Here is a 12,110-nt window from a genome sequence, read left to right as displayed (position 1 = left end):
GTCAATTTCAACCCCCTACACTTAACACCGTTCTAGCCCCTCAATTATGGTCAATTATGTATTGTTCTGGTTCTCTTTCGAGAACAGAGTCAAGAACGCCGTCGACGTCGCTTAAAACGGAAGAGAATGAAGCGAATATTATGCCTCATTTCCCTTGTTTTTTGTCTGAATCACTTGGGGGTCTACAATTTCATGACGTCATCATGACGTCATTAGTGCAAAGCGCTATTGCCCGAACACTCTTGCCCGAACAGGCAGCCTGAACAGACTCTCCTGCCTCCCCACCTCGAAAGTCTGTAAGGGCGGACGGACGGGCGGGCGGGCGTACGTCACGTCATAACCCAAAAATCTTACCAATGGTGCTCCGCTGGCGCGCTTCGCGCGCATGAGCTCCGCCATAATTTAAATACACTATAATAAGAGATACATGAAGTAGGTATGGAGAGTCGGATAGAAACATGGCAAAGGAAACGCATGGTAAAGTGCAGTTTATTGTGGCAGATTCAGCTGCCTTTCTAAAAAACACACCGATGCATAATATGTGTGAGAATGTATACACAGTTGAGGAAGTTGTAAACGAGATCAGGGACAAGGAAACTCGGCGACGTCTGTCGGTTTTACCTTACAGTCTTCACTTCAAACAGCCGTCTGTTGAGGCACTTCAAGCTGGTAAGCGACAAAGGAAGCTTACAAAGATATTCCTTTGATGTATCGTTCATTGGACTTTTCGGCCAATTATGTCACCCACTATAAATTCGATCTCCAAGGGGTACCAGGAACATTGATGTTAGAATATTAAACAATCGGCTAAACTCTAAAATATCGAATACGTACAGTGTACCCAGCCACTAATTCCTGGGATTTCCCAAGTCCTGTCCTCTTAAAGAACTCAATAAAGTGAGTTTGATGAACGTGATGTGCAGATAATAGGTAGAAGAAAGAAAATTATCCTTGTAAACACAGGCGCCCAAGCTCATTACAGTGTGAGGAATTGACCGACAAAAATAAAAGGATTTGTGTGGGAATCCCGACAAGCTTAAGAAGATAATTATATGAAGGCAAAAAAGTCTCAATTAAAATGCCTCTCTGGGTTGCAAATGGTTGTAATAAAATCCCAAGGCCCAAAACTAAAATTAATTCTCAGGAGTCACCAATTTGAGTCAAATATTCCTGGATAAAATTTTCCCACGGTCACAATTCCACATGAGAATCAATTGGCAAAGATTGAACTTTCATCTCAATCCACCATCAATGCAATAGCAGTTCTGCGAGCAACATCAGGTAGTAATATTGCAAAAAACAGCTTTCAAAAGATGCGCTTTATCACCAAAGTGGCCATGGCTTTTACTGTTGATAACAAACTGAGCCTTACCAGGGTGGCAGACTGTAGTTTGTCAACCACAATTTCTTTATTCCCCAGGATCTCCCAATGCCACTGCATTGACTCAAGCTTTCAAGGAATTAACATTCAAATAAATTTTGTTCTTGTAGGATATCATGCTTCTAATATTTTGTGGCTGGACTTACTGAAGCCAGTGAAATTTAATTATTAGCATCTGAGAGAAAACAGTCATGTTGGGAGACCCAGGGGAAGAAAAAAAATTTCGGTTGACAAACTGCGGGAACAAATTTTATTTGCATGCATGTAATTAATATTAATTCCTTCAAGGCTTGATAAATACAGCTTCGATTGTGAACAGCCTAGTTCGTACTTAGCTCTTATTAACCGAGCAGGAGGTCTGTATGGGAGAATCTTGACCGAGGTCGTGAGTACAGACCGAACGCAGTGAGGTCTGTAAACACGACCGAGGTCAAGATTCTCCCATACAGACTGACTAAGCTCGGTTAATAAGATGTTTATTATATGGCAAACAAGAACAATTTAATTCGTTTAATGTAACTGGTTTATACATTAACATTTTGCACACTGACATTTTGCTTGCGAACGGCAATGAGCTGAACTTAATTCTGTCAAAGTTTGCTCGTCATCCTCTCTTTTGTCATCATGCTGTTTGGCACTTTCATAAATAAATATTGGTAGAAAAAAATACTCAATATTTTTGCATTTTAGTTTGCATCTTTTCACCGCAAAACATTACCGGTCTAGATGCCGGTCTAGATGGGAAAATCTAGACCGCGGTCAATATCGATTTTAGCCAATCAAATTCGTGAATTTTGTAGTTCCCAGTCCTCTTGAGACAGAGCCATATAATAAGAAGTCCTATTAACTAATAAAAGTGGTATGAATGTGCAAAAGTTTGTTCACTATGGCTTTCATTGTTGCATCTTTCAACGCTTTCCGGCTTCGCTTTTTTTGAAGTTTGTCAACTCCAAGAGGTGTGACTTTGATTGGACACCAAGACTGTGACAATGCAGTCATGTCGGGAGACCCAGGGGAATAAAGAAATTTGCATTTGACAAACTACAGTCTGCCACCCTGGTAAGGCTCAGTTTGTTATCAATGGTTGAAGCCCTGGCGACTTTTGTTATAAAGCGCATCTTTCGAAAGCTGTTTTGTTGCAATATTACTGCCTGACATTGCTCTCAGGACTGCTACTGTACATGTATTGCGTTGATGGCGGGTTGAGATGAAAGTTCAATCTTTGTCAATTGATTCTGATGTGGAATTGTGACCGTGGGAACATTTTATCTAGGACTATTTGACTCAAATTGGTGGCTCCTGAGAATTTAGTCTCCAGTCTTGGGATTTTATTGTAACTGTTGACAACCCAGAAATTGAAAAATGGCTCAAATTGTGTCGGATCTGGAAAATAACCACACAGGAATAAAGCTACCCACAATGGCAACAAGGTTAGGCTTTTCAATTGAGATTTTTTTATATAATTATCTTCGTGAGCTTTTTATCGGGATTCCCATACAAATCGTTATATTTGTGTCGGCCATGCTCACACTGAGCATGGGGCACCTGTGTTGTAAATCGTTTATGCAAGCCATATTTATTTATTTCAGTACAATACATCAGAGGGTGCTTTCCATTTCACAGAACTGACCGGCCAGACGGGGCATTCGGAAGGATTAACTAACGCCTTCAAATTAACAGCCTTGGAGGACGATATATACTCCTCCAGAAGAATGCAAGGGACTAGCATGCCAGTGTTCCTTAAAATTGTAGCATTTTCTTTGCAAAATGACAGGTCTGCCCAGCCAGTTCTGACAAAAGGAAAGCGCCTAGAGATGTACCGTATTTACCTGTGTATAATACGTGCCTGTGTATAATGCACACCCCAATTTTGGACTGCATTTTGAAAAAAAAATGTTCAAGTAGAAAACAGAGAAATTGTTTATGCAAAACTAGCGTGAGAAAAATCCATTTTCTGGATAAGACAATCTTTTCCGCTACTTACAACAGTAAAAGTAAATAAGCCTATGTAAATTGTTTAGAAACTGAAACCTTCATGCAAACTCTCAATCGTAGTCACAACTGAACAGTTCTCTCGAGCTGTTCTCCTACACAAGATTCGTCATTGAGAAATTCATCTTAATGGCCGTCCACAAGACCGTCTTGTGTATCATCAAGGTTGTTTATTACTCCATACTTGACAAAATGCGACTCAATCAAAATTCCCGTCGTGACAATCTTCTCTGCGGTGTAATGTTGATGGTTCGGTTCGGCTGCATGTCGAAGATCAGTGGCATTTTGTTTATATTTCCAATAACATGTAGTGGGTAGTTGTGTTCTTTGCAAAGTTTTATAATATAACTGTGAAATCGATGATCTTCAGTGAATTAACAATTCGTAATTTATCAGACCAGCAGTGTAAACTCCGGTGAGTTTCGTGGCCATTTTGATGTTTCAATGAATCACTCAAAAGTGAAGGCTATGTTGTTCATTTAAACCAGAGTTGTTTAAACAGGCAGGTTAATTTATTGGTGGATCTAAATTTTCAACTCTTGGTTAAGCCTTTTACTTTTCAATCAAAAACCAAGGTGTCTTTGTTTATATGCTAATGAGGGATGCACGTCTAAAATAAAGGATTCCGTGTATAATACACATCTCAATTTCGGAGCTGTTTTATCGAAAAAAGGGTAAATACAGTATCCAAGTTTTAAAATTTGGGGGTCCTATGGACCTCTTCTTGAAAAAAATTGGGGGTCCATTGCAAAATTTTGGGGGTCCAGCTAATTAATATTCAAGAATAATTATTTAATATTCGATCTGTTTCTTCTTAATTATTGCTACTGCAGTACCCTTTCAGATTTCTAAATTACACAGAAATGAAGTCTCATCCTCCCCTCAATTTCTTTGAAACTGGTGTGCCTGTTGATTCATTGATCAAACTTGATACATGTATGTACATGTATGGGCATGTCAAAGCTCCATAAATCACATTTGAAAATGTCTTTAGGAACTGTACAATACAATACAATACATACTTAATTGACTGCTCCCTATGGGGGCTTTTCAGGGCCAATGAAACAATGAACGAAACAACAACGGTTAAGAATCCCAACTGGCCGGAGGCAAACCGGTTGGCTATTTACAAGTGCAGCTGGGAAGTTGAACCAGGGACTACCAGGATCAAATTCAACGAGTGGTTAGAGCCGGTCTTGAACCCGGCATCTCCGGATTTCAAGGCAAGCGCCCTAACCACTGGGCCACACTGCCTCCACTGCCTAACTGTGTGCTCCAGTTGATACAATGTATGATCTACATAATTATGTAGGCTTCCACAGCTAAAAGCAAAACAAAACTGAATCTCAATTTTTCGCAAAAGAGCTTAATTTATACGTGTATAATACGCATCTCAATTTCGGAGCTGTTTTATCGGAAAAAAGGGTAAATACAGTATCCAAGTTTTAAAATTTGGGGGTCCTATGGACCTCTTCTTGAAAAAAATTGGGGGTCCATTGCAAAATTTTGGGGGTCCAGCTAATTAATATTCAAGAATAATTATTTAATATTCGATCTGTTTCTTCTTAATTATTGCTACTGCAGTACCCTTTCAGATTTCTAAATTACACAGAAATGAAGTCTTATCCTCCCCTCAATTTCTTTGAAACTGGTGTGCCTGTTGATTCATTGATCAAACTTGATACATGTATGTACATGTATGGGCATGTCAAAGCTCCATAAATCACATTTGAAAACATCTTTAGGAACTGTACAATACAATACAATACATACTTAATTGACCGCTCCCTATGGGGGCTTTTCAGGGCCAATGAAACAATGAACGAAACAACAACGGTTAAGAATCCCAACTGGCCGGAGGCAAACCGGTTGGCTATTTACAAGTGCAGCTGGGAAGTTGAACCAGGGACTACCAGGATCAAATTCAACGAGTGGTTAGAGCCGATCTTGAACCCGGCATCTCCGGATTTCAAGGCAAGCGCCCTAACCACTGGGCCACACTGCCTCCACTGCCTAACTGTGTGCTCCAGTTGATACAATGTATGATCTACATAATTATGTAGGCTTCCACAGCTAAAAGCAAAACAAAACTGAATCTCAATTTTTCGCAAAAGAGCTTAATTATTTTAGCAAGTCACACTTGAGGTTTAATAAATTATACAAACAAAAGAGTACCGTAATGATTCGATTTAGTGCCCTCTGCTGGTCGTTCTGGCCAACAACAACAATTCCGTTTTCCATTCTCCTTGATCCAGTCACTTTGACCTGTACTTTGTTCTCATGGCGGGCTTTAGTGTGAACTAGGCATGTCAAAGATAGATCCTTTAATCATCCAGGGGGTTGAACGAATTACATTCAAGCACACGACGTGGTTTGGAATAAGCCTTATAGAGCAGAGAAATGTATGGCTGGTGAAGCCCACTTTTTCACTGCAGCGGGAAACTTGCGTGCTCCACTCCGGAGACAGATAGTTAGTGTATCCTTGTGGCATGGGATGGCTTGGACAAAACAATAATTATCAATTCATTCAAGAGCTGTGCACTAACCGTTGCAAAGGATGGCTCAAGGTTGTTCAACAAGCCATGAGCGATTCATGTGACAAGGATCCTTGCAACGTGATCACAGAATCCAACATTGAGGATGCTGTACCAGATAGCTTGATAATTGATGCAAGTGACACGGAAGTCATCGGCGTCGAATAGATAACTCATTAACATTCACCGTACCATACATATGATATTTGTTTCTGCTAAAATGAACAATTCTTTTGAAGTGCCCCTGTGACCAAAAAATCAATATTTTTCTTTGGATTTCAAAACTATGTTAACAAAACACTAAGTGACCCACGTTTTAAGCCTTGATTTCAAAAAGACACCTCTTTATTTTAACTGTAATTTTCCTATTTAATGGTCCGCCATTACTAACATTATGTTCTTGAGAGAGCTGGATCGAGGAGAAAATGACGTCAAAGGCTCACTAGTTTAAGAATGCAATACATGTGTACGCGGCAGAATTAATATGCAGCACGGGGGTTTTGGGCTTTCAGACTTTTAAACTCACGCTTTGCATATATAATAAGCTGCGTTCACACACTGAAATTTTAAGCTAGTGAGCCTCTGACGTCACTTTTCCCTGGATCCAACCGTCTGAGGTCCAATCGGTCAGTTTTGAAGGTGAGTAATGGCGGACCATGAAATCCTTACACTCAAAGTAAACGGCCTTTGGATAAAATTTTGCCAGTCAGGTGTTAAGCAAACACACTTTCAAAATCTGAAGGAAAAAAGGAAGTGGTTTTTTTTTTATCACAGGGGCACTTTAAAAGTAACCAAACTTTCTACAATTTGTTACTGTTACAGTTTCTGTTATTGTTAGTAATTTTTAATATTTATTAAAGTTTTGTTTTGAACATTTGGTTGTTTCTCAAAAAATTAAATAAACAAGCGCTCTGTCTCGAATAAGTGCCCTCCTTTGAGGTGTCAAATGTAAATGAGGGCACCAGGCGCTAAATCAAATCATAACGGTAATCGTAAACGAATCAACAATGCGGCAGGTCTTTTAGATACGGGTAACAGGTAAGGGGTTACCCATTACCTGTTACCTGTTATCCATAGAAAAGACGTGCTGTGGCCAATGTTAATAATCAAGGGATTGAATTTACATTTAAGTTTTGTGTCAAACACGTTATTTTCAACACTAACTCTGAAAAAGTTTTATAATTTGCAAAACAGCAAGTTATGTGCAAAACAAGAACTGAAACGATGACACATGAGCGCCCGGAATTAATATCAACAGGGTCACCCAAAATAAGAATTTTACATACTTCACCGATGGGTTATGTGTCATTTCACTCATGATAAACAAACAAAAGCTTGAAATTCGCTTGGAAAGTGTGCAACAAACTGAACTTTCACTGAAATGTTGAAGTATCATTGGCAAATCGAAAGTGTCGCCAATTGTCTCACATAAAAAACAGCCCAGATAACGTCACGCAACACATGGGATTTCAAACTCCTCAAGCTGGACATATAAATTGTTGGCAAAATGAAATCATTCGACTAAAAAGTCCAAAAAAAAAATAACAGCTTACCTTGAAATTTGAGGAACTCAATCATTTCTCCATAGGGAGAAATGGCATTTGTAATTTGCATAAACATTCGTTTTTTTTTTCTGCATCCAATTGGACCTTTTGTTCTATATTCTGTGTGTCCAAAGAAAAACAAGTGCATCCCAGAATGCAATGATGCACTCTGGATACATCTCTGGTACATGTATCATTGTTATTTTTGTGATTCGCAGTGACTGAATTTTCCAAACTTACTGGAGATTTCAAAACTCTTTCTGCTGTGGATTTGAGAATTCTAGCACTTACTTATCAGCTGGAGAAGGAAAACTGTGGAACAGATCACATAAGGACTACACCATCTAAACAGGTCAGCTGCATGTTCTAGATTGTAATTGAAAAATTAAATGAGACTTACCAATAGTGTAAAGTTTGATTAAGATTCTACGAGGCATTGGTTGGGTAAGGGAATCACATATTCAGACTTGAGGTTGGCATTGGAAGAGAAAAGCACCTGACATCCCAAGAGAAATAGATTTCTGCATGGGTGGGCATGTGATTCCCTTTTTCCCGACCAGTGACTTATAAACTGAGTCTTCCCCATCTGAGAATGAGACTAACTAATGCCAGACAATATTACTTGCCGAAGGTGGGGGGGGGGGCTTTACATGTGAATGGGTTAACAACATATAGGTCCAATCTAAAACTATGTCTTACACATGTAGATTTTACACATGTAGATTTTACTCTGGCTAATGCCAGACGATAATTTTGCTTGCTGATTGGGGAGGGGGGGCACTTAAGGTGTGAAGGGGTTGATCAAACTTCAATTTACAGTTAAAGGCCCACCTTCAACCGACAGGCTTTTCGACCGTTTGTTTTTTGTCATGTCATGTCGCATTGCTTATCGTAGCAATCTAATTGGACGAATTTCAGGTTTGTTAAAAAACGACAACGTTTTTATGTTACATGTAGCTAAACGTCATTATCAAGTCAAAATTATTGAAAATTGCAATAAATAAATGTAGTAAAAGAACAATAGTTGATAAGGAGCCTGTATAGTGAAAGAAAGGAACAATGGAAATTAAACAAAAAGTTTGGCATGTATGGAGTCTGTCTGGATATTCAAATTAGGCAGACTCCATAAGTGCCCAGCTTTTTGTTTAATTTTCACTATTCTTTTCCCACCAGCATCGAAAGGTCACCAGTTCAAACCCCGTCGAAGTCCTGAATTTTTCAGGCTTCTCTACGTAGTTGCTAAAAATTGCGTTCATAACTGCGAGGATCGTAGCTTCATCTGAATATACTTCTGAGTTCTGGTCAGATGTTGTGACCTCGAGAATGACAGCTGCTGAAGCAGCAGTTTCATTGGCCCTGAAAAGCCCCTACAGGGAGTGGTCATTAAGTATATAATTATAATTTACTGTCATTTATTTTTTATCAACATTTTGAGATCTCTCTCTGAAGGTTGGCATCTCTCAGGGTTTCAATGGAAAGGTGGTTCCTGGATTCTATGTTGAAAAGGTGGGTTTTGTTTCAACCGTTTTAACGCCATTGTACTGGCCGCAGGAATAGCAGCATTACACGTGCGTATTATGTCCGCCATATTTCGCGCAATCACGCGCGCGTTACGCGCGAGTGAAAAAATACATGAAACTATGTGAGAATGATTACACGCAAATTCTTCACAGTGCGTGTAAAATTTTACACGCAGAGTTTTGTGTAAAAGAGGGCAGAATATTCACTGTTGTACATCAATTTGTCGTGGCTTTTTCCCGAAGAAAATGTTGCATGTCTAATTGCCCTCCTGGTTTCCGAAGACTTTATTCAGCTTTTCGTTTCAACATTTTCGCGACAAGTGTCCACTATGGTTGAATAATCAAGACTTGGTTTGAAAGAGTAGGGCATGTAGTTCCCGGTGTTGTGGTCTGTCTTCTATGGTGTATCATGGTTGGGAGGGTAAATGCTCGGAGATATTAGCTACACCAAGCTACTCTAAAAATCCGAGGGCACATATGTGGTTGTCTTCTGAATATCACCACGTTTGGCTGGCTCAACGCATGTTTGCATTTGTTTCATTTCGTGTACCGTTTCAGTTTCACTGCTCACCGCCTGTGAATGAGCGCATCGCCTATCTATTTTAGTATCATACCCGATTTTTTGTTTGCCTTTTTGAACTGCCCACTTGTTTTGAATTCGCTCATTTATTGTCAAACTTTATAACACTTGACAGAAAAAGAAACTTACGAAAACCCGGTATCTTGCATTTGACACAGATGCTTCACTATTTGGCAAGTAAACATGCCTCGGTAACTTACTAGTAATCACGGCGCCCGCTGAATTCCGGTGATGTCACTTTCGATTTTGCGATTTACTTGTGCAGCCAAAACGTACAATAACAAAATTGAACGTAGCAAAGTCTCCCAAAATGTTTGTCGCTGATCGTAACTGTACGGTGGCCCACAACTGTCACGGCAAAATAAAATGGTAGCTGTTTATATTCTATATCCACGGTTCAAAATTAATGTTGTTTTCATGTCGTAAATATGTTATTCTCGAGCAACCGTCCTTGAAACTTCCTTCTGCTCTTTCTAAAAACTGTGTATCAATATTTATTTACTTTTGCATCAATATTTTTTTTTGCATAAAGCAAGCTAACAAAATCCGTACCTTGCTAAGTTCGCATTTGTTAGCGTTAATAGTATTTTCGGTCCAATGCTTCTGTTTTACGAAGGGGTATATGTTTTTGGTCACCCATCCAGACACTAATCCCGCCGGAGAGGGCTTAACTTTAGTAAACGTTAGTATTACAAAGCTGTCAGATGCTCAGAGGGCACGCTTAATTTAAACTTGTGGTGAAAAGAAGTTTATCAACATGTCAGCCCAGAAGCCAATGTTTCTCACTTCCCATTTATTTTCTTCAATCTTTCTGGGTTCAGTACTTTGCTAGTAACCACATGTCTTCTCAGGCTATTTACCCAAAGCTTCTACCATGGCACTACAATGATAGACAATACCAAAACAATATCGTGCACTGTTAGAGCTACATATTACGCAAGGACAGATTTTTTTCCTCGTACGAACGTGTGAGAACCTGTGAGCCAAAGAGCCTCTGCTGGTATGACTTCTGGGTGACCCCTTAAATGGTCTTAATGACCCCCCAACTTGAAGAAATTGTCTGGAACGGTGCACGTACCACAGGCAACCCAGTGTACCCTCACGGAGGGTCTAGTTTACAGTAGTTCAGCTTTATTATAAGTTTTACTTTGCTGTTGTTAAAATGTGATTCGGTCAGTCTACACTGTATTGCTTGGAGGGAATTATTTTTCGCCGATTGCGTTATCATAAGCGCGAAAAGAATCAGAGGACCAGGTTTCAAAATAGCATGCATTTACACACAGCAAAACGTCAACAACATCCACACATAAATGCTACATGTAAATGTATTTATATTTCGTTTCGTGAATATTGACATGTATGCTTAAAGTTATCTACGGTGGCCCAAAAGGGTCACACATGCAAATTAAAAATGTTGCTGCAAATTAAAAAGAGTACATGCAAACTAAATATATTTCCTGCAAATTAAATATAGTACATGCAAATTAAAAATTGCACATGCAAACTAAAAATATTTACCTGCAAATTAAATATAGTACATTCAAATTAAAAGTTGTGCTGCAAATTGAAAATACTACAGTACATGCGAACTAAAAATTCGAGGCAACGTAACAAATTCGTTGCTAGAAAAAGTGTGGAAAATGTCATCATTAATAATTGAAATTTCACTGTATTTGTAACATTATTTTTCACTGATTGCGTTATCATAAACGCGAAAAGAATCACAGGACCAGGTTTCAAAATAGCAAGCATTTACACGCAGCAAAACGTCAACAACATCCACACATAAATACTCCATGCAAATTGACCTAAGAGTATTGTGATTTAAGAGTATTAGTGTCTCCTTTTTTAAGAAGCTTAGTGAAAAGTAGTGTTTTTATGCACAAGTCAGGTAAATGAAACACATGTCTATTACTAGTGAAGTACAGCTAAGATCATTACTGTATAACAGGTTGAATTCCAGCAACAGTCTCCTTTTGTGGAATGCCTGAATATCCCACTTTTTCAAGCACATCAAGCACCTCATCACATGTCAGTTCAGCTCTCAATTGCTCATCTGTTGTGGCCTTTGATAGCTGAAAACAAATCTTTTTGGTTGTAAAATTTAGGCAAATTGAGAATTTTTTTCTTTTAAGGTGATTCCCTGGTTTAGCATTGCGCATTCCTACTGCGCACGATTTTTGCGTCATCAGCACGCGCACATGAGCGCGCGCGCGTACAAAACATAAGGGATTTCCCTCAAACTAAGCTCGATAGCGAGATAAAAGCTCCTTTTCTCTTAAACGAGCACGGTGACCCCCACTTTTTATTTTATAAATTCAATGAGAACAATATCCGCAATAACTGAGAAAAAATTTGGCAGAAATCTATAGCTACTTTTTTGGCAAATGAAATAAATGCTACAGATAGAGACGTAACGGGCCCAGCAGAGCAAGTCCAAATTATGTTTCCTTTAAAGGATAAAAATATCAATTAATAATGCAGGGTATCTGAAGCCATTTTTTCTGGGACGTAGATGAATAAGCAATCAAAGAAAGTCGAACTCTGTGTGATATAGCA

General features: G+C 39.0%; 1 protein-coding gene across 1 annotated transcript in view; it reads left to right on the top strand.

Moving 5' to 3' along the window:
• The first annotated feature begins 391 nt into the window (after positions 1 to 391).
• LOC138018913 (RNA-binding protein NOB1-like) overlaps positions 392 to 12,110 on the top strand; it is a 24,884-nt gene continuing 13,165 nt past the window's right edge. The window contains exons 1-3 of the mRNA XM_068865586.1: positions 392 to 669; positions 7,670 to 7,803; positions 8,901 to 8,957. Of these exons, the coding sequence (XP_068721687.1) occupies positions 459 to 669; positions 7,670 to 7,803; positions 8,901 to 8,957 (402 nt within the window). The 5' untranslated portion in view covers positions 392 to 458. The remainder of the gene's footprint in view (positions 670 to 7,669; positions 7,804 to 8,900; positions 8,958 to 12,110) is intronic.

This window comes from Montipora capricornis, chromosome 10 (genome assembly GCF_036669925.1).
Source record: "Montipora capricornis isolate CH-2021 chromosome 10, ASM3666992v2, whole genome shotgun sequence".
Lineage (NCBI taxonomy): Eukaryota > Metazoa > Cnidaria > Anthozoa > Scleractinia > Acroporidae > Montipora > Montipora capricornis.
Note: the sequence above shows the minus strand (reverse complement) of the source record. Positions and strands in the feature narration are given on the sequence as shown.